We start from the raw sequence: 23,971 nt of genomic DNA on the forward strand, positions 1-23,971 counted from the left end.
CCTTAAATTATGTGCTTCTGTTTTCATCTTTATAAAATAGGGACTAGAGTTATTTCCCAAAGACTTTCATATTAATAAGTGTGCTTTTTAAGCAAATGAATAATTTTAGAAAATATGAGGAAATGAGATCCAGAACATTTACAAGTTATTTCCTAAATCCTGTTTTCATGTCACTGTTTCTCAAAATTTGGCACCTGGTCCTCAGCATCACTTGGAGACTTGTTAGCAATGCAGACTGGGACCCCAGCCTAGACCTGCTGAGTCCAGCAATGTGTTTTCATGTCCTTCCAGGTGATTCTTGTGTCTGTCAAATTTTAGAATCACTACTGTAATCGATTAAATTCTGCCACTTACAGTGCAATTTGAATTCCACTCTTATATGTGTGGAAAGCAAAATGCAACTCATTCCCCACTGGAAAGGCAAATTAACTACTCTTGCTGGTTCCATTAATTCAGAGACCTAACATACAGCTATAGTAAAATTACATATAACTAAACATAAAACTGGAAAAATGTTAAGTAATGTCTTCGGAAGTCAGTTTCCACTTAATTGAGAGTAGGAGTTGGTCTAACTTTTATGGACTTTTTCAGCTTCAGACTGATGTTTTTTTAGATTTGCTAAAAAGACAAGAACTGCCAGTTATGTAACTTATATTCATTCATAAAGATATAAATTGAAATTCACATTTAAAAACAATTTATTTTTTTGCCTAGGAATTTCTAATGTATCACTATCATCAGAAGTTATTGAAAACTGTGTAGACCTAATCTTTGTCTCTTAAAAACTTAGAACATAACAGTTATAATTTTAGTTTGTTTCTTCTTTCCATAAAGGAGAGAACACTTCACTTACAAAAGAAAACTTCGTATGTTGAAACGATATATCTGTGTTTCGCCCCAAAGTATATAGAAGAAACTCTTTAGGCAACTTAATACATTATTTGGAAATTATTTAGAAATACTCATTCATACCAGACTAAACTGGGGATATTTTCTTTATATTTAAGAAATACAGTACATTACTTAACCTTCATTTATAAAAGTTTATGTAGTTGGTTGAATTTTGAATAAGTGATAGCTTTGCTCCCTTTTATGCTTATATCTGTGGGAATGGAATTAACTTTTCCTGCCAGAAGTAATAAAGGGGATGACAAATATTATTATAAAATAAATTGAATTTATATCAACAATTAGAGATTTAGAAGGCTTATGCTTTTCCCTGGCATGACACTTATCATGTCATCTTTCTGTTTAAATGCAAACTGTAATAACAAAGTACAAAATATAGTTCACCACATGCCAGTATTTCTTCCCCATAAATTTCCCTCTTGAACAATTCTCAGCATGTACGTTTTTGAAGAGAAAATATTTGGCTTGTAGGGAGAAATGGAAATCTGAGCTTAAATGTATAAGGAAGAAAAGCACCATATTAGGAAATATGGATATGGTTAAATGCATGTGGGAATAAGACCCGAATCAGTCAGAAATATGCCAATTTGATAATGCTGTGATATATTTACACTTAAATTCTGTCATCAATTAAATTTTTACTTATATAATTTCTTCATCAATCTCTCACTGAGGAAAGAGTTGAAATATTTTGACATTTTATTATCTTAGTATTCCACTGACTGCTCAAAGTCATATCCTTACCCTTTGGAAGGTGTGGTATTCCCACAGATGGGGAAGATTTTAACAAATGTCTGTTCAGTACAGCATATGCTCCCCAAGTAGCAGAATCAGCTGGTGACTTTCATTCAGATACAACATTTTGTTTCTGTGAACTGGCACGGTATTTAATTCCAGGGGTACAGAGTTTAAAGTGTCCTATGTGTCCAAGTATAACAATTTATAATTTTTATAACAATTTACAGTTTTGAAGTACTTTATGTTGTAGATATATTGTAGGCACCATGGCAGTCCTATTAGATATTCATTAATGCTCCCTATTTGGAGATTAGAAAACAACTATTCCTGGTGTGCACTTTTAGTGTCAGCTTCCCATAGTTGTTAGAGGGTGTGTAAATCCATTATCTCTGTCCTGGACTGTCAGTTATAGATGCCAAGCGCTACGCAGGTACTCCATGTGTTATTTTAGCCCTCACAAGAATTTGTCTCTAGAAGTATCAGTGTCCTCATTTAAAGATAAGGAAACTAAAGGTCAAAGGTAGTTAGCATAGAGGGAGAAGTCTTGTCAGTGGTTAATAATAACTCACACGTAGGGTCAGGCTACCTGGGTTTTTATCTAGGCTCTACTACTTAGAACTCTGTGACCTTGGGAAAGTTTCTTAACTTCCCTAAGTTTCAGTTTCCAAATATATTGAAAATACAATAATTTCCAGTCTCAGGACTATTACGAAGATTAAGATTTAATACATGGAAACTGCTTGGCATACAGTGTGTGCTCAGTATCACATACTGTTACTAAGGAAATTATTTAAGACCATTCAGACGCTTGCACTGGTGACAGTGCCCTAAGTCACCTTCTTACTCTTCTTTTACTTTCTAACCAAGGCAAGAAATGTGTACGCAAAAATGAGTAGCATTAATTAATATAGCTTCTAGTAATTTTGAGAGAGGTGGTAGGTATGAGATCAAGAAAGGACAAATTTTGTGGAAGGCAAAAAAAAAAAAAAATAATGGAAAGCAGTTCAGGTCGAGACATAAAAGAAGTTTCCTAAAAAGTAGCATTTTTTTTAGATGAGAATTGGGAGCGCACCCTTTCTGGACTCATTTTTGCACAGTATTTACTTATACCTTTTACTGATTATTAACCTCCAACACGAGAGCAACAGAAATATTTATTTTGGAAGAACCCTCCAGTGATTCTTCCCCAGAATACACCTGTCACTTTTCCTACTTAAGCAGTAGCTATACATATTAAATATTATCCTTCCAACATTTAGAATTGTAAGCATCGTTGTTTAGGAAGAGTTTGTTCTTTTTATTTTTTCTCTCCTTCAAGTTCCTGTAATACTTTGATTAAATCCCATTCTGGTACTTAATATTTTTGACATTCTTTTCTAGTTTTTTATTTCCATAGTTTATATGCCCTACTTAAAGGCAGAGTCTGTCTAATGTCTAATTACATTGGCTAATATCCCTAATGCAAGGCCAGAAACAAATGGTAAATTACTTTGAGATGAATGGTCTCTTTCATTTCTTATTTAGCTTCTCAGTGGTCCAGTAACTCTAGTTGGAACTGACATCAATTCCATTGATTAAAAGTTAATTTTAAAAACGTTCCTAATGAGATAATTTGGACATTTTTAAGTTTGACACTGTTAATATCTCTTTTCAAGATTACTTTGCTTTAATGATAGAAGGGTTTTGATTTGGATATTACCATTTCGGTAGCAACTCTTACTGATATTTTGTATAACTCTTAAATCCTGCCTCATACTGGAGATTTTGGAAAGTAGTAGAGTGTAGTTAACCTTGATATTGTGAGGTTTTAATGCATTTAAGCAGATTTGGGCATTAGAAAGCAAGTATCAATAACAAAACTTACAGAATAGAAAGGCCTTCTGGTTTTCAATGAGAAAAAATTAAGCCTTTCCTTTGGTCTTAATTAACTGTTAGATCAATTAATTTACTTCACACTATTTTTTGGCCTAAGGATATCTGTTCTCTGGCCTTTTGAAATTGTTATATTCAGAGGCCAAGCTTTTGGCCTTTTTAAAAGAGGTATGTTTCAAATTCTGCAAAGGCAAGAGCTTAACATAAGATTCCAGTGTAATACATGAACTTGATGACTTACCAGAATATATACTTCAAACATGAAAATGTTTTATATGTGATACTTTGTTCAGACTGAGAGAAAACCTGGTTTTTAGTAAGTCTCCAGCTTTTCGTCAAGCCCCATTATCTTTCTCGTGTAAAAATCTAATGAAATAAGTCTTAAAAGTAATATCAAAATCAGTTTTTTGTTTAATAGTTTCTATTATTTAAATATCCCTGGTTAAAAAGAGATCAGAAAAATGGAAAGATGATATAGTTGTATCTAAAACGTATACTTTATAACTAGGCAATGAATAAGTTTTAGGAAATATGGCTAATCATTCAAGCTACCATTTATTGAACTACTGCTGAGCTGCTATATGTCAAGAACTTCACACACATTCTCATTATTCTTCACAGAAATCCTGCAGGATGGTTGTTTGTTTTGTTTTTTTCAGTTACCACTTCACATATTAGGATTCAGGCTGCAAGAGCTCACACACTTATTAAGTGGCAGAGCTGAGATTTCAACTTAATTCTGTCAAATACCAATGTTCACATGCTTTTAAATAAGATAATATTCGAGAGTACTTGGAAAAATTCTAAATAAGTAAATGGAAGGTATTATTTTTTAGCTGTGTTGCCTCCCATACTACCAGTGTGTACACACACACACACACACACACACACACACACACACACGAGTGAGGGGCATGGAAGGTGAGGAGAGAAGAGCAGAGAAGGCATTACAGCATGCTGCCTCCAACCATGCCATCTGCTTTTCCTTCCTATGTATTATCCACAAACGGTTAGAAGACAGTAATAAAGGAGAAGCCACTTTACAAGATGTCAACTACCTAAGATAATAAAAATTAACGTGCAAATCTTTTTTGTGGACAGCTATAAAACACTTTGGTGGGACCAAAAATATAGACTTGAACAAATGGAAAAACATACGTGTACTTAGAATTATTCAGCATCATAAAGGCATTAATTCTCCATTAGTTGAGTTACAAATTGAACATGAACCTAATAATAATACCAACAGTTTTTTACCCTAAAACTAGATAGGAGGTTTCTAAAATTAATGGAGATATATTTCCTAGTAAGGCAATGATTGATTCTCCTCACCACCACTAGCTCACTGATGTTTAGATAAATATATACAGATACTTAAATCATTTTTATAGATTATGTTCTAAGAACCTTATTCTCATAAGTGCATAGATAGGAATGAGAGAAGTGTTTATAGCGGTGACATGCAATTCTTTGAAACTCCTAAGTTATATGCCAAAAATACAGTGAACTGATCACAAATTATTTTTAAGAATCTGTCACCTGAGTTGGAAACCACTCATTGTCAAAGGGTGATTTAGTCGTAGTACCAGTAAACACCTGTATTTGAAATTGTCTCGGTTTAGTGTATATAGGTTTTTCATCATAGCCATTTGAAATTGCTTATTTTTAAAAACTATACTGTATTATTGTTTTCCGCCTTTTTTCATAGTTGCATTAAAATCCTCCCCAGCTGACAGAAATGGAGTCCAGGATAACTGTAGAACAAAATTTGGAGAAAGCTTGAACTTCCAAGAAGGAGAACTCTTATTACAGGTAAATTTTAGTAAATGTAATTCCTTATAATTCGGATAACAATTGTAAATGGAGGGTTAATCAGTCTTTTCATTATTTCCAGTTTTTTTAGAATTAAAATTCACTCAGTGTTTCATGCCACTTTCATCTGAACTGCAATGCTGGTGTAATGCTACATGTTATACTCTGTGGGTGTGGTATGTCTGTGTTTGTGAGGTATAATCATTTTAACCATTTTAGAGAGAAGATATTTTTTAGCGATGAAAATAGTAACCTTAATTGAAGTTAGTATTTATGAGTGACGATATTGTTATTTAGTCACATTACTAATAACTTCTTTCCTTGTAGGCTCTGAATGGCTTTGTGTTGGTTGTCACTACAGATGCTTTAGTCTTTTATGCATCCTCTACCATACAAGATTACCTGGGATTTCAGCAGGTAATTATATTTTCCTTGAGTCATTAAAAAAAATTTTTTTAATTAACTTTCTACTTTTTATGTATTATACTTTAGGGACACAGTTGATAATTTATATGTATAATATTACCAATTAAAACATGCTTGTAGAATAAAAATTATACATTTTCAGTTAATATATTTTTATACTATTTACTATATTATAATTTCCTTAAATGTTTATGAGATTCATAGATATTGTGTTTCTTCTTCTACTTATTATTAAGGAACTCTTATGTAAAAAAAACATTCAGGTAAGGGGCAGTTAGGGTTTGGATGGGGGCAGGTAAGAGAATATTTGCCATCTAATTAGTATGGATGTTGTAGGACATGATAACTATGAAATGAATGAGCTAATGGAAAGGTATGTGCAAAATACATTTAGTTCTGGTTTGTGCATGTTATGGAAGCTTTCCTGAAGGAAATGGTCTTTAAACAAACCTGAAGAAAATTTAGGATTCAGGTGGGTGGACAAGTGTGGAGGGAACACGGAATAAAAGACAAAAGTACCAAAAGCAGTAAACTCAGAATCCATAAAGGAGGTGAATGTGTCTGGTTTAGTGTTATTGAATGAATAGTGAAAACATAAGATATTTGACATATTCAAGGGACAACAACATCAGGCATGATCTGAGAACAGTTGGTAGGTATACTTGAATGCTAGCTATACTTATGTATCAGTAGTTCCTAAATTCTAATGTGCATAAGATTCATCTGGAGAACTTGATAAACTTTCATAAAAACTTTAGGTCTTAACCTCGGATATTCTGATTTAGTAGATCAGAGTGGGGCCCATGAATTTGCATTTCTAACTAGCTTACAGGCAATGTCAAGGCCGCTGGTTTGAGTAACACTGTTTACCCTGTTGTATAAACTGAAGATTCATCTGTGATATATTCACAATGGAAATCACTAAAGGTTTTTGTTAAAGGAAGTGCGTATGCTCTAATCTATGTTTCAGAAGGTAACTTTGACAGTATGTGTAATGGCTGGCATGGATATGGTTTAATGCTAGAAGACTAAGTTTGTAGGGAGAGTTCACTAGACAGCTACAGTAGCAGATTCTGGCCACTGCCACAGTTTCTGAAGATGTTCCTGAAGATAATTTTGCCGACCCAGAGTTAGAATTGCTTTCAGACTTTTTTAAACTTTAAAGAAAATATATTAATGTTCATGGAAAAGCCTGTTTGAAACTTCATTACCTATTAATGATTATATGATAATGTGATTTCTAACAGTTAAGAAATCAGAGATATTTCTCAATCTTTTTTTGCTCACATGTACACATAGCCTTGCTGTTCTTTAAGAACACATTCATGTCTGACGTGGGTGGTGGTTTAGGCACCATTTCACTGCAAATTTTAACTCACTAGTGGGTAGTGAAGTTGATATAGTGGATCACCATCAACCATTCTTTTTAGTTGCTTAGAATAAAATAGATACACAATATTATCACACATATAAGGGTATTTTGTGAAACTTTTTTTTGTGTGTGTATATGCCACACATGTGATGAATGGGAAATGTATTCATTACCATGAGTTGCAGTAAAAAGGTTAGAAAAAAATGCTGATTTAAGGGCTAAGGACTCAGCACTGCAGTAAATGCTAAGAGGCAAGAGTGGAGGAAGGATTTTGATCTGTTAAAGGCATAATCCCATATTCTTATGGAGTCTGCTTGGAGTAGTTTAATCCAAAGAAAAGTATTAGAGAACAGTGAAGAAAATACATAATGAATACTATTACGCTTAGAGATGTCAAAGACAACTGAATGTCCATAGAAAGGTTTTTGTCAAAGGAGTAGAATTTAAAAGATTAAGTAGAACTTAATATATTACAGTTAAGGAACAGGGAGGTGACTTACTTGACTGAAAAACGTTCACGTAGGGAAATGATGGCAAATAACTTTGGCTTATCAGTTATAGTGCTAGACTCTTTCTGGCTTTTCCTTTCTTGGATGACTGAGAGCTTTGCAATCATTTTACATTCATCGCTACTAACAGGCATTCACTAATCTAGCTAAGTATTGAAATTAGTAACTCATATTTTAAAAATCAGTACTTTTGTCTTATTTCCTGTATCTTTTTTCCTTAGTCTGATGTCATACATCAGAGCGTGTATGAACTTATCCATACTGAAGACCGAGCTGAATTTCAGCGTCAGCTACACTGGGCATTAAACCCTTCGCAATGTACAGACTCTGGAAAAAGAATCGATGGTAGGAATGTTTACCAAAAGATAGCTTTGGTATTTTTAATGTAACTCTGTGAAAGGCAGAGAATATTTAGGGGCATAGAACTCCATGGTGAAAGAAAGTAGAAAAGAAGTGGAAAGTCATGTGTCTATAGCTGTAGGCCAGAGCCAGGTCACAAAGAGGCTGATGATCTAAGTAATTTAGATCATCTTAATTATTTTAATCCCCCAAAATGAATAATTTTATTATTTCATTTTATTTATTTCAGTTTTTATTTGTATTTTTATTTGATTTATATAATTTTTTGATATTAATCAAAAAAGAAATTAAGGAATATTTTGACAGATAACAGCCATTGACGAATTTCAAGCAAAAAAGTATTGTCAGCCTCAGTAATATGTTTTATAAAAATAGCTCGCTGTTGTGAAAAATGAGAAGGAATATATAAGGTTAATACTAGAGCGTGTGTAAATTGTTCTGTGTTTACAAAGCACAAAAAAAGCAAACTAGTATATGCAAGTATAAAAAACTTCTCCATGTAAACTGTTTTCAGAAGTTCACGGAAATGTTACAAAGGAAAAAAATGGCATTGGAAATGTGAAGATTGTTGACAGTCATAGGTTAATAGAAATAGGTTAAAACAAAACCGAGTAGGTAAAGTTTTGTGATTTAAAAGTCATATTCAATAAGTTTTAATTTCTTTTCGTCAGCTGCTCTTCTGAAAAATCGTTATCTTTTTCTATTCCGAATACAGACTCCAATTTAGACATTAACACAGATTTTAGCTATCCAGTTAATTGTACAGCAAAATGGCAAGTAAATCTGTTGCTATTATTTCTACAGAAGTTAATGGCCTTCCACAGCCAGTGGTCTATCATAACCCAGACCAGCTTCCTCAAGAAAATTCTTTTATGGAGAGGTGCTTCATATGCCGACTAAGGTGTCTGCTGGATAATTCATCTGGTTTTCTGGTAGGTTGCAAAATCTTATGATCTTGGCCTTTACTGTTAATTTGTAGAAAGTAAAAAAGATTAAATGAAAGCAGTTGTCCTTGGTTATAGTTGAGTTCAGTTTTAAAAATCTTCTTTGATAATTTGATAAAGGAGAGTATTCTGATAATTTGATAAAGGAAAGTACATTTTTACAAATCATTAGTTTTCAGATTTTTGAATATTTTCTATAACTCAAAAACCCTATCCTTTAGGATGCATTTGCAAAGATTGAATGAAATAGCATAGAACCTTGTATTTTGCCTATTTTCTAGGACTTTTTAGGTATATGAGAACTACGTAGCCTTTCTTTAGTAGCAGAATGATTACCCTCTTTGGATTTAATGCCTACTAAACAAAAAATATGGCCTTTTCCACATGGCTAGGATAACTATAGAAAAACAGTTGTATATTCATGATTGCAGAATCATCATGTGGTATGAGATGCTGTTGTATAATCTCAACACCTGGGTCGGGAGCAGTTTAAGCAGGATACTAAGAGTGCAGGTGGTTTGTCCCTCGTAGCACTCAAGAAATAAATGCTCAAATAAGTTTGGAAGACAATCAGTTCTTAATTTAAATGGGGTTTTTTACTGCAGGACTTTTCAGAGCCTTTAGGAAAGAGTATTGTTATGCTGTGGTCCCCAGTGGCGAGGATGATTTAACCCTTTCAGCTTAGGAGGCCTAGTCCCATTCATCTTAGAGCTGTTCATCAAATTGCAGTATTGAGCTTCCTCATCTGCCTCTCACATGGAGGAGGTGTGAAAACTTTTGTCAAACCTCTAGCCCTGATTTTTACTTACAAAATAAAGGGCACCATAGCTATCCCAAAGTGACCTCCCGATCAATAAAAAAGTTAGCACACTGCACCAGCACAGGAGAAACTACGAGTCATGTTGTATATTACTTTTGTGAATTATCGGGAATTTGAAAAAGATAACCACATCTTAAACATTAGCAAGCAATGGTTTTTTGTTTATTTCCAAAGATAATTTTGCTGAGCCAGAGTTAGAATTGCTCTGAGTTTTCTTAGTACTCATGATCAGTTAGTATCTATTTTCTGAGATTGATTCTGAGTATAGTTGGGTTTTTTCTTTCTTATAATGTTATCATATTGATATTAAAATCATCCCTTGGCCCGGTTATTACAAGCAACTAAATTGATAATGTTCATGCTTAAATTGTCTTAATTTCTTCTGTCTCCTAAAATTACTTTTTATCTTTACTTAGAGCTCTGCATTCTTTGTAATTTCATGATTCATTTTAGTGTTTTCATAAAATTGTAATTAATCTCTATATAAAAGACTACATTGAGCTATGGAATATAGCTAAGGTATGTTTGAAAATTAATATATACTTGATGACTTTATCAATATTCAGTCAGGAAATACAGAATGTGCAGTGTGCAAGGAGCTGTGCTAGGTGTGAATAATGGGGCAATTGCAAGCTTAAAAATGATACAGGAATTCTTCTTGTGACCATGAAGAAACCAGGAGTGGTTCACTTATCAGTCCCATTAGAATAGTCCTCATACTACCTTTTGAGATAATTTTAATAGGCTTCCTATTGAGAAGGGACAGAAAGTAGCAGTTGTCAGCCTTAGGAACTTTTATGGAATGACCAAGAACTTTAAATGTGGCCATGACTGAGCCTTTTAGAAAGGAATGATTTTAAACTGTTAATTTTAATGAACTTTATCTTTCTTTAAGGCAATGAATTTCCAAGGGAGGTTAAAGTATCTTCATGGCCAGAACAAGAAAGGGAAAGATGGATCAATATTACCCCCTCAGTTAGCTTTGTTTGCAATAGCTACTCCACTTCAACCACCATCCATACTTGAAATCCGAACCAAAAATTTCATCTTTAGAACAAAACACAAACTAGACTTTACACCTACTGGTTGTGATGCCAAGTAAGTAAAACTTTTTTAGTTTTATTTCATCAAATATACATGTTGCAGCAGTTAAGTCTTTTGTAGCAAGTAAAACATATATATGGATTTATGTTGGTTACTTCATGTTAAATTTTATTCTTATTTTACTGTTTTTCTAAACAGAGGAAGACTTGTTTTAGGCTATACCGAAGCAGAGCTGTGTACGAAAGGATCAGGATATCAGTTTATTCATGCCGCTGACATGCTTTATTGTGCTGAGTATCATTTGCGGAGTAAGTTGTAGTTCCTTATGAATGTGTCTGAAAAATGGCATATACTCTAGAAGTTTATCCAGTTTCCTTAAACATATTATGTAATAATTTGAAACATACTACTCATTATCTGCTCTACAGCTGGCACATAGGAAAATAGTAGTTTAATTATAAAAATGACCATTTTGTCCCATGTTTTGTTCAGGAATTTTTTAATGGCATCATTAATTCATAAATCTGTTAATGTAGATTCTGCTTTGTATAGTAAAATATTAAGCTGTTGGAAGCATTTAGTATTTAAAGTGAACCTCACATTATACTCTCTATAATTTGTGTTACTAGAATTGTTAATCTTCTCTTTAACCTTTAAAATATATGTAGTCTGAAATAGGAAAAAATAACTCCGAAGAACTGTTTCCATGCATTTTAACATAGTGTATTTAAAAGTTGTGAAGATGTTTATCATTTTGGGTGATAAATATGTCTGGAAACATGTCAGGGGGCTTTGTTTCAGAGATTTTCTTTAATATGTTGATTTTGGGTTTGATCATTTTATTTTAGTGATTAAGACTGGAGAGAGTGGCATGGTAGTTTTCAGGCTTCTTGCCAAAGGCAACCGGTGGACCTGGGTCCAGTCTAATGCTCGCTTGGTTTATAAAAATGGAAGACCAGATTATATCATTGCAACTCAGCGACCTCTAACGTAAGCATAAAGACTTAAAATGTTTTATTTTAATAACACTTTGGTTTATAAAATTATTCTTACATGAAAACTTAAAAATTCTAAGAATTTACTCTGCAAATAAAAATCAAAAAGTTAATATGTATAGATAGAAGGTGGCATAGGTTAAACATTGGGAAGATAGAATTGACAAACTTTATTGAACAACTAATATGTAGAGGTATGGAAAGAATGAATAATCAAAGAAAATGCCAGGGTTTTATCCTGGCTATATGCAGGAAAGATGAAAAGTTAGTGCCATCTGTAAAATATAGCAAAGCTCTGTTTAGCATATGTTTTCTAGCAAGCAGTGATTTTTAAGTTCCTTATGTATTCCAGAAGTGAGTATTTTGTCAAATATTTGCATTAGAAATTTACTCTAGGGAATTGATTTTTGTATGTGGCTTAAGATAAGCATTAAATTTTTCCCCTCATCGCTATTAAAGCCCTATAATATTAATGCCTCTAGCCATACTTCTAGTGCCAATAAATTTTATATTTATATCTTAGGTTGTAGTAGGAAATTTTTGCACAAGAGAATTAAACATTCCAAGTCATCCATGATGAATGTATTAATGGATTAGGGTGCATTTTCAGATTAAAATGGAAGCTTATCTACTATGTTGCCAACTTAATAAAATTGGATATGTATATCAGATCGACCAGTAACATTTATTGGAAAGGCCATCTTTTCCCCACTGCACTGTAGTTTGATCAGATGATGGTGGTTCTGTTTCTGGACTCTTAAGTTCCATTGGTCTGGTTGTCTTTTTGTACTAACAGTACGTTGTCTTAATTACTCTGTCCAGAATAAGTCTTGATCTAAGTATATGCTCCCCATTTGAATTTTTGTCATCCATCAAGATTGCTTTGACTTTTTTTGACCCATTTATATTTTCATATACATTGTAGAAATCAGTTGTCAATTTCCCCCAGAAAAACTAATAGGATGACTGTAATCCCAGCATCTCATATGGGGTTACACTGGAATTATAGCTCATTTTGGAAAAATTAACATCTTTATAATACTTAATCTTCTAACCCATGAACATGGCAAATGTATATGGGTACATGGTTATGTATTTACCTATGTCTTTATCTCAATAATATGTTTTTTCTTACATTAGTCTTGTATACCTTTTATTAGTTTTATTTCTAGATAATTGATGTTTTAAATGGTCATATAGCTCTCTATATATTTAAATGGTGTTCATATATAGCTATATATATTATAATATATATTATAATATATATGTAATTTTCATTTGTCAACTATGCCAGTCTTTTCCTTTGTAGCTTCTGGGTTTTATGTTGGCATGCCTCTCTCACCCAGATTCCTAAGTTCTTACAGTCTGTTTTTATATTTGGATCTCTAGTCCACATGGAATTTACTTTTTCTACAGGATGTCAGAGGCATAACCTGAGTTTGGAATTAATAATGACTGTACTGTTTTGGGACAACTTCTAAATCATTTAAATTTGTCCAGAAAACAATTTTCTGGCACCAGTCATCAGAAAAATTTGTCAATAGTGTTTGTGTTCCCTGCTGTCAGTGTATTTTGATGGCTGTTTATTAATATTTAAAAATATCTGATACAAACTTTCTTATATGTGATTTTAGAGAGGAAGAAGGAACAGAGCATTTACGAAAACGAAACTTAAAGTTGCCTTTTATGTTTACCACTGGGGAAGCTATATTGTATGAGATGATCAACCCTTTTCCTCCCATGGTGGATCCCTTACCAGTGGGGACTAAAAGTGGAGCTAGTGAAAAAGATTCTGCTACCAAATCAACTCTAAATAAGGATTCTTCCCATCCCAGTTCCGTCCTGAGTGCCATAATGCAACAAGATGAGTCAATTTATCTCTGTCCTGCTTCGAATAATACACCTTTTATAAGAAATTTTTTTAACGAATCTGTGAACCAAGGCAGTAATTGGCAAGACAGTATTGCACCAATGGGAAATGACGACATCCTGAAACATGAGCAAATTGGCCAGTCTCAAGAAATGAACCCGACTCTCTCTGAAGGTCATGTAGGGCTCCTCCCAGATAACAAAAATAGTGACTTGTATGGCATCATGAAACACCTAGACCTTGATTTTGAAGATATCAACCACATGCAGCAGAATGAGGAATTTTTCAGAACTTACTTTTCCGGTTCAGATGATTTCAGAGACATTGACATAACGGACGAAATCCTGACGTTCGTCCAAGATTCTTTAAATAAGTCTACTTTTGCGTGTTCAGGTTACCAACAGCAACAGTCCACAGCTCTGAATTCAAGCTGTATGGTAGAGGAGCACCTACAGCTAGAACAGCAGCATCCAAAGCACGTGGCAGTAGAGCAGCAGCAACAGCTGTGCCAGAAAATGAAACATATGCAAGTTAATAGCATGTTTGCAAATTGGAACTCTAACCAATCCGTGCCTTTTGGGTGTCCTCCGCAAGACCTACAACAGTATGTCTTTTCAGACTTACCTGGGAACAGTCAAGAATTTCCCTACAAATCTGAGATGGATGCTATGCCTTATACACAGAACTTTACTCCTTGTCATCAGTCTGTGTTACCACAGCATTCCAAGGGTACACAGTTAGACTTTCCCTTAGGGAATTTTGAGCCATCCCTATACCCTCCTACTACTTCTGATTTCGAAGATTGTGTTACACATTTACAAGCTCATGAAAACCAAAAGCATGGACTAAATCCACAGTCAACCCTAGTAACTCTGCAGACATGTTATGCTGGGGCTATGTCAATGTACCAGTGCCAGCCAGAACCGCAGCAAAGCCAAACGGCTCAGACACAGTACAATCCAAGAATGCCAGGCTCACAGACATTTTTAACCGAGGTAAGGGTTTTATTAAACCCTTTCAGTGATTATTCGTATATTACAAAATACATGAGTTATACCTTTTGTCAGTGATTTTAATCTATTATCTATAGTGTTCATCTCAGAGAGCATTTCTGATTATATCAGTGACTTTAATAAGCCAATATTTTTCCAGTATGTTACTAATACAAGTATATTTATCTGAAGCATAAAGAATTCAAGGGCTAAAGCAACATGAATGTCCCTAAGTTACCAGGTGAAATTAGTTGTCTATATAGCAATTTTGGTTTTCTTTCTAGATTCTTTAAAATTATGTGGCCTTTTAAAAATTCACACTTTAAAAATGTATTTGAATTTATTTCCTCAGTTTTTTTTAATATATGCATATATGTGTATGTTGAAATTGGGTTACAAGCGATGTAGGTGTGCTTTCTTTGCCTTTGCCTTGATCCTGGAATTTATTCCTAGTCTCCTCACTATTCTCTGGAGGGATTGCTAGAGAATAGTGAAGAGCCTAGAAAACGTCAGTGAAGGTTTTATTCCTGACATCCTTTAATTATATTAAAATTTAATATTCACTTGTGGTCTATTTCAGGACATCGCTGTGAAGTAAACATGGGTAGATACCTTAACTCTTATGCTCTTGAGTAAATCGTGAACAAGGCTTGAATTAGCACATGAGTTCTTTACAGTGATCCTTTCTCACCCTATTTTGTGTTACTTCTTTATGAATAATGAGAATTCTCCAGACTTATGTATCCACCTCTTCCCCCAGGTAGCCAATCTGCATGTGGCTAGCTCCACTTGAGATGTGGTGTAAGTCTAAAATATACACTTATTTTGAAGATTTGATTTGAAAAAAAGAATGTAAAATATCTTTTTTCATTGATTTTATGTTGAAATTTTGGCTTTAAAATGTTCTTACTTTTTAAATGTGGCTAGTAGAAAAATTAAAATTACATATGTGGCTCACATTTCTATTGAACAGCATTGCTCTAGACAATATATTTAAAGAGAAATGCTAGCATATATTATGTTATGACAAATGAGAGTAATTAAGACCTAACGTTCTCTGGGCAAATAGTATTTTCTTTCCATTTGAAGCCTCAAAAGAGTTGCTTTTCATTGATGATCTAGATTATGTGGATTTCACTGTTTTAGAGGATCTTTGAAGTAATGAACATTTTGATTACTGAAGCCTGATGACATATAGGCTTTAGAAACAGATTTTATTTGAAGCAGTTAAGGGCATAATTGCAATCTGAAAGTTTCACAACGCTGTACTATATACTTAATATATAAAGACTCTATAAAACCCTGCAGAACTATCTTATCTGTCCTTCCTTTTTTTTTTTTTTTTTCTATTAGCGGTTATAGAAACCAGACTAATTTTATTGTAAGGTGGTAAGAAAGAGTATTTTAATAACTTGGTTCTGTAATTAGGACAGTAATTATAGTAGTATTTACTAATTAAAAGTAAGTTGTTGTACAAATAAATTGGTTTAGGAATATTAAGAAACCTCTAGCAAATCAGAACCGGCCTCTTTTGGAAAAGTCTTAGGTCATCTGCAGTTCCAATGTAGTAATCTTGAATGTAATAAATTCCCTGTTACCCAGAATTTGAGATGAAATCTGGTCAAACCTATCTATGATAGCTACTCTTTGATTCACTTCCTATCCAAACTGAAGGGAACTCATTGATTAAATACTCGCCTGATATATATGGTAATTCATCTGTACTATCTAATGGAAAAATCAAAAGATTATAAATGCAGCTAACATATACGTGCTCAGTATGTCTTCATTGAATGATTTAAAATTTACCAGCGATAAAGTAATTTGAAGTTTAACATCATACAGGGTGAAGATTTTAAAGATAACGTTTATAATCGAAAACAGACCCACAAATACAGAGAACAGTCGGGTGGCGGCCAGAGGGGAGGGAGGTGGGGAGACTGGGAGAAAGCGGTGAAGGTTTAAAGTACAAGTTAGTACAAGCTAAGGGTCACGGGGATGGGAAGCACAGCATAGGGAATGCAGACAGCAGTAAGGTAATGGCTATGTGTGCAGAAGGAAGGTAAACTAAATGTCTAACTAACATGAAAATAAAAAGAATACAGTTTAATGTTATTTAGTGGCTTAAGATGCTTCAAAGATCCATTCTAATAAGTTGCATTGCTATTTTTGCAGTTTCAGAATGGAGTTTTAAATGAAGTCTATCCAGCTGAATTAAATACTATAAGTAACACTCAGACCACCGCTCATCTTCAGTCCCTTCATCATCCATTAGAAGCCAGACCGTTCCCTGATTTGACCTCCAATGGATTCCTGTAATTCCAAGCCCAGTTTTTACCTTGGTTTTTGGTTTAAATTAGTTTGCCAAAGATTACAGTTAATAAAACTGTCACTGTTGGATCTCGGCAAGTTCACGTGAAGCATTGCTATATATTGTTCACACTATTAATACCAACTCACGTTGTTTAAAGACAAGTTAAAAACAATATCAAAATTATATATACTACAGTCATTAAAATGGAAAGTGTGCTGCCACAGACCGGTGAGATATACAAAACTTTTTCAGGGGGACATTATAACTCTATTGAGAAAATAAAATTTTCTCTGTTGGAATTATTTCTGTCAATTAAAAGTAAATGCTTTGAGTTTTCAACTTCTGAATTCTTAATCCTCCAAATACAAAGTTACAAGACAAAACTATTTTTAGCTTCTTCATTTATCTCAAATGGTAAAATAAGTGATTTGGTGCTTTTATAAAAGGTAATCTCAATGCTTTCCTCTATTGTAAGTGCCTCACGATTTTTCTACCTATAACACTGTATTGGATGTATATTTTATATAAATGTACTTTTCCTTTTTAAAATTAGTAACATTCTACCTACAAATATTATTTGCATTTCTTAAATTTAGTCATTTTTATTAATCCAGGCATGTTTTAACTGTACTACTCACCCACTTTCTTCAGATAAAGGACAAATGCTGATTGAAAAGATATTATATAAATTAGTTGCTTCTAGACTTTAAATGTTGCTCTGTGCCTTAATGTTGAAAATTTTTGAAAGTAAATTCTAAATTATTACATAAATATTAAGACAGTGGCACTAAACTTTTAACTTTTCAAGAGACACCACCGTTTACTAAAATTTATGGTAACTGAATGTTGCAAAATGAAAAATCTGTTAAAGGCAGCCACGTTTATTAACTTGCAGTGAAGAGAAAGAGCTTTCTGGGTTGTTAAATTAAGCAAAGCACCCATTTCAATGTGTATAAATTATTTACAAATTGTTTTAGATCTGTAATCTTTTAAGATAGAGTATCTTGACCTTGTAAGTAAATTTCACTTCTTAGTACAGTGGAAACTGTTTTTCTCATATTTGAGGAGTGTTAAGATTGAATAATGTTTGGTGCGAAGTATTGTTATGAGTGAAATGAATGGTGCATTGTATGCATTATAATGAACAAAATCATTTGTAAAATATTTTCAATCTTTCATTTAAATAGTCCTTATTATGTATGCACATAAATAATTTGAGTTTTACATATTTTATCAGTCTTTTTAAGAACTCGAATAATGAATGCAACTGCTTGTAAGTTGGTATTAAGAGGCAACCATGCAGTTCTATCATCAAACAGTAGGTTGTTTCTATACAGAATGAGCTTCATTAAGGCCAATTAATCACCTTACACTATTGTCCTCAGGTGATTTAGAAGTGCCACCATTTGCCATTCTTTTTATTCATCTATGACATCCGAAGGGCACAAGACATGTTTTGCATGTATTATATAAAACATTATGAAATCCCAAAATGAGATGTAATATTAAATACATTTTTCTTTTTCTCATGTACATAAAAGGGGCTTCAGGCAATACACATGTCAAGTCTATACATTTTCTGTCAAAACTGAATCTGTAGAATCTGTGTTGAAAACAACAAATTTGACACATTTAATAATTTGTTTCAAGCATGAGGTTTCACTGGATTTAGACCAGTGGTCTAGATTAATCATATTTTTTACATTTAAGTCTTTCATTAAAAGTCTTTATATGAACCATTTGTTAGTCTTGCCCACATGTTATTGGATGAACTGTTTAGTGGAAAATAGGCTTTTTAAATTGTGAATATGATGACAATCAATTATACACTTATAAAATTTAAAAATTTTAAAGCAATATTGTCTATTTTTATCTATATAAAATAACTAGTTTATCTAAAAATAATAAAATCACATTAAACCAAATACACCTTTGTTTGTATTGCTAAGTGCAAACAAAGAAAGGTTTTGTGTACTGCTGTGTTAAGGGATTTATTTTTAGTGGTGCACTTCTCAGGATCTGGATGTGTCTAATTTGAACTTTTCCCATACCAGGTTGTTCATACAGTACCTGAAGATTTACCAGTGTTCTGATGCATTATGAAGCTTTTAATGGTTATTATGCACAAACCTAGTGTTTTTCAGTATTACTAAATTTTAGGTAAATATGTTCATGGCTTTTCGCTTTCCTTCAGAATGTTACTGCTTTACATATGCCATGCATACATTTTTGTTTATGATTTATATTCTTACTATTATCAAACAAAATTGTATATAATAATATATAAGGGAATAAAATAATTAAGTACGAATACGTTTTAATGTAAATTCTTTCTGGTTCCTGTAAAGGAAATTAGCATTTATGGTATAATAGTATAACTACGTTAGACAAAGACAATTTATAATATTTAAGGATATGTTAAGTCAATGACTCATTAATTTCTTATAAAGTTCTGCCCTTGTATATTTTAATATTCTGCCCAAATATTAAAAAAACCTTCCACTGAATTCATAGATTTAAAATGCTTCTGAAATGGACTATTCTTTCAACGTCTTTGTTGTAAATTTCTAACTGTGAAACATTCACCAAGAATTCAGCAATTAAAATTGTTCTAAGAAAAATTCCTGAGAAAAACAATGTTTTATTCTAGCAATGATTATGCTTATCCTTTACAATCATTCAGTAGTTTTCTCCATATAAATATAGCAAATTAGGATCATACTTAATTCTGAACATTTTAGAAAAACTAATACTTAGTCTCTAGTCAAGTAAAAATCCAGATAATTGTACTTCTGATGTCTGCTTTCACTCAGTCAGTGGCTCCAATTGGTAAGAATGACTTTAGTTTGTCCCCTTTTCAGCAAGTCTGCCCAGCACTGACCCAGGGATGTTAATGTTAGCTACTCACAAGACTAAGTAACACTGCTCTAATTTTTCTCCCAGTATGTGCATATGACCTCGCTTCAGTTTTACTAATAGAATTAAGACCATCAAAACCTATAACACATCCTAGGTTTGTCTGCACCTTCATTTCAACACCACCACTATGCTTGATTTTCCTAATATGTGAAGAGGCCAGGTTCCCCTTACTCCAAGATCACCACCCTTCCTTTTTAATTCCCATGCACTTAGCATCTACATTTCCCTTGTCTAGAGTCTTTTTCTCTCTTACTCTAGGCCCCTGTGTGTAGGTCTCCCTCCATCATGGAAAAAAATCGCTCAATCTTGCATTTTTTTTTTCTTCTTTACCTCTCTCTAAAACAATTTTTGATCTTCTGAAATCAGGTTTTGTTTTCCACCCTTCTATATACTATTTTGTTGACCTTAACTCCGTTCTTACCATAGGCTGATTTTCTATTGCCCTACAACCAAATCGCACAATTAACTTTTTTCCCTCCTCTTAGCTTCCATGGCATTAGCTGTCCTGCAACATTTCACTTTCCTTTGTTGGCTCCTTCCCCCTCCTCCCACCTGGCAACAGGCTAAGTTCTGACTCTTTGTGGTTCTTTATCTACAGTCTGTTCACTTGGAAGCTCACCCCTTCTGCAGCTGCTACTTTTATGATGAATCCCCTCAAGATCTTTCATCTCACCTCTTTAACAAGGTGAGATAAAAAAGACTGATGTTTATGGAGCATCCTTTCTCTTTGAAAGCAGCATAGCAAACCTAAGCACATATGGACTCTGGAGTCAGACTGCTGGCTTCAACACAATATGAATCATTTGGAAGGTTTCTTACTCTCTCTGAGCCCAAGTTTCCTTTGCTACAAAATGATAATGGTACTATCTGCCTCACCGGATCGTTGGAGTCAATAAATTATATAAAAACACTGAATTCCTAATGGCCAAAACTGGAACAATTTGAAGAACAAAATAAATGAGCAACAAAATAAATAATGATAGCATTGTATTACAACTCAGTAGGAAACTAAATATCCATGAATCCATTTTGATATAAATAAATGATTAAATAAAAGGGGCGGTAAATTTTTCTTACAAAAGAATCCCAAATAATACTTGTAGATATTACCACCCCCCGCAATAGATAGAGCTTAATATCTTTGACTGTGGGCTAGACTCAGCAACTTGCTTCCAAAAAACACAGAAAAGGAAAAAAATAGATTTACATTGTAAGATTCTGGCAAGTGCTTCTTTAATCAAATGATCAAGGCTGAGTAACATCAATGATAATCACGATGGCATGTCCTCCTCCCGATAGAAAGCTATGACAAGTACACTTCAGCTCTGTAGTATTCTCAAAAGCACATAACCCTAGTCTAATCCCCCCAAAATGTCAGACAAACCCTAAATTGAGGGACATTCCACAAAATTCCTGAGAATATTCTTTAAAGTGTTAAGGTAGTGGGGAAAAAACAACAACAAAAAAAACAAGACATTGTTACATATAGAAGTCTAAGGAAGCACGGCGTCTAAATACAATATGGAATTTTGGATTGCATCTTGTAAAGGGCATTAGTGGACGATCTGTAGAAATCTGTATAAAGCTTATTTAATGGTATGTACCAGTGTTGATTTTCTGGTTTTGCCGATGTACCGTGGTTGTATAAGACGTTAATGTTATCTGAACCTAGATGAAAGGAATAAAGGGACTCTATATCTTCACATCTTCTATATAAATCTAAAATTATTTGAAAATACTTTTAAAATCATTTTTATATACTTTGCCCATAGATTGGAAGGGTTAATATTGTTAAAATGTCCTTACTACCTAAAGTATTATACAGATTCAATGCAATCCCTATTAAAATGCCAATACATGCAAGAAATGAAATTGGACCACCTTTTTACATCATAAACAAAAATAAACTCAAAATGGGTTAAAGACTTAAATGTTAGACCTGAGACCATAAATCTCCTAAAAGAAAACATAGGCAATAAACACTCTGATTTTCCTCTTGACATTATCTTTTTGGATATATCTCCTTGAGCAAGGGAAACAAAAGAAAAGATAAACGAAGGAGACTACATCAAACCAGAGAGTTTTTTTGCACAGCAAAGGAAACCATCAAAAAGACAACCTACTGAATGGGAGAGGATACATTAGCAAATGATATATCAGATAAGGGGTTAATATCTAAAATATGTAAAGAATGCATACAATTTAACATCAAAAAAAAAAAACAAACTAATTATAAAATGGGCAGAGGACTCGAATAGACACTTCTCCCAAGAAGACATATCAATAGCCAACAGACATATGTGAAGATGCCCGATGTCACTTATCATCTGGGAAATGCAAATTTAAACCACAATGAGATATCACCTCACACCTGTTAGAAAGGTTATCATCAATAAATCAGCAAATAAGAGCTGGTGAGGATGTGGAGAAAAGGAAACCCTTGTACACTATTGGTGGGACTGTGAATTAACGTGGCCAATGTGAAAAACAGTATGGAGATTCCTCAGAAAATTAATAATAGAGCTACCTTATGACCCAGGAATTCCATTTTGGGGTATTTGTCCAAAGAAAACACTTATTTGAAAAGATATGTGGTATAACTACATAATGGAATAACAAACAGCAATAAAAAAAATAAAATCTTGTCATTTGCGGCAACATGAATGGAACAAGAGGGTATTATGCTAAGTGAAATGAGAGAAAACATTTATATGTGGATTTTAAAAATGAGTAAAACTGAAACAGACCCATAGCTATACAGAACAAGATGATGGTTGCCAAAGGAGAGGAGGTGAAGGGATAGGAATAAAAAATAAAAATTTTTATATTAAAAATTAGTTTGTTGATGGCCACATAGCAGATTCTCAATAGATGTCTGCCATTACTATTTCCTTGTGGTAGCTAAACAACCTCGTTTCAATTGGAGGTAATGTACACATTGACACCAATCCTCCTCATTTTGTTTACTGTTGATTTGATAAGTATCTTGCTTTTTAACCTCCAGTTCAAGGTTTCTTTCCACTTTGATCTCCTGACATCACCCTTTTCAATGACTCTTCTAGGCTTGTTTCCATAGCTCCTATACATCAATTATAATAACCTATTTTCAATGCCAGCTAAGTACAGCCACACCTCAGTCTTTGAGCATTTGAAACTGCCTTACTCCTGTCAACTTGAAATCTCCTAGTCACAGCCTCTTCTTCCTATTTTCTCAGTTTTCCTTTGTTCAAATTGCTCTTCACCCTTATTGAGATCTCCAGATCATCGAGTACACATTGTTCTTTTTCAGTCTATTAGCCTAGACTTTACTATTAGGATTTCAGCATTTTTCTGCTTATATTCTGGACTTGCCAACTTCCTCACACACACTCCGATCTATAGCCCTGGCACAAACACTTTCTTTTTCTGATAAGCAATCTTGCTAGAAAAAGTGAGAAAACCGAAATAATTGGCCTCATCACAAACTTTTACCATGTTTATGGCAGACACACACCAACATCATCTTCCTTTATAAGCAAGAGAACCCTAATTTTCCTCTGGTCACACTGAGGATTAAAGACTACATTTTCCAGCCTCTTTTGTGTATAGATGTAGCTAATACATGTCTTGGCCAAATATATGAAAGTAAAACTTTCATGTGATACTTCCAGAAGGCTGCTTAGAGAGACAATGCATCTGGAAGGAGCTTTTGTTTGGCCTTTCTAAATTTCTTTTCTAACCAGTGCATGTGGATGTGATGGATAGAGCTCGAGCAGCTATCCTGAGCCATGAAGACAGAAGCCATAAACTAGGATGTTGAAGCTAAAATAGGATGACCCAGAGTTCCTCATTACTTGGAGCCACTGAACGAACCTTTATCTGCCTACCCCTGGACTTCTTTTATATAAGAGATAAATAGACTTCTACATCAATTAATCCATCTTTTTCATCTCTACCCCCGATTCCAGAGTATTCTCACTCTGGAATGACATTACCTCCAACTCGACTGAAAATAGTCTAACATAATCTTCAGTTTTCTATCATTTGACTTTACATTTCTATCAAGATCCTCTCAGATTTTCCTTACCCCTATCTT

The 23,971-nt window shown here is 33.6% G+C and overlaps 1 protein-coding gene across 1 annotated transcript in view; it reads left to right on the forward strand.

The window, feature by feature from the left end:
• AHR (aryl hydrocarbon receptor) overlaps positions 1-19,288 on the forward strand; it is a 39,715-nt gene extending 20,427 nt beyond the window's left edge. Inside the window, exons 3-11 of the mRNA XM_039862454.1 lie at positions 5,228-5,331; positions 5,659-5,748; positions 7,860-7,983; positions 8,803-8,930; positions 10,658-10,860; positions 11,005-11,114; positions 11,655-11,796; positions 13,436-14,666; positions 16,839-19,288. Of these exons, the coding sequence (XP_039718388.1) occupies positions 5,228-5,331; positions 5,659-5,748; positions 7,860-7,983; positions 8,803-8,930; positions 10,658-10,860; positions 11,005-11,114; positions 11,655-11,796; positions 13,436-14,666; positions 16,839-16,982 (2,276 nt within the window). The 3' untranslated portion in view covers positions 16,983-19,288. The remainder of the gene's footprint in view (positions 1-5,227; positions 5,332-5,658; positions 5,749-7,859; positions 7,984-8,802; positions 8,931-10,657; positions 10,861-11,004; positions 11,115-11,654; positions 11,797-13,435; positions 14,667-16,838) is intronic.
• The last annotated feature ends 4,683 nt before the right edge of the window (positions 19,289-23,971 follow it).

The sequence above is a fragment of the Pteropus medius genome, unplaced genomic scaffold (assembly GCF_902729225.1).
Source record: "Pteropus medius unplaced genomic scaffold, Ma_sr-lr_union100, whole genome shotgun sequence".
NCBI classification, from domain to species: Eukaryota; Metazoa; Chordata; class Mammalia; order Chiroptera; family Pteropodidae; genus Pteropus; species Pteropus medius.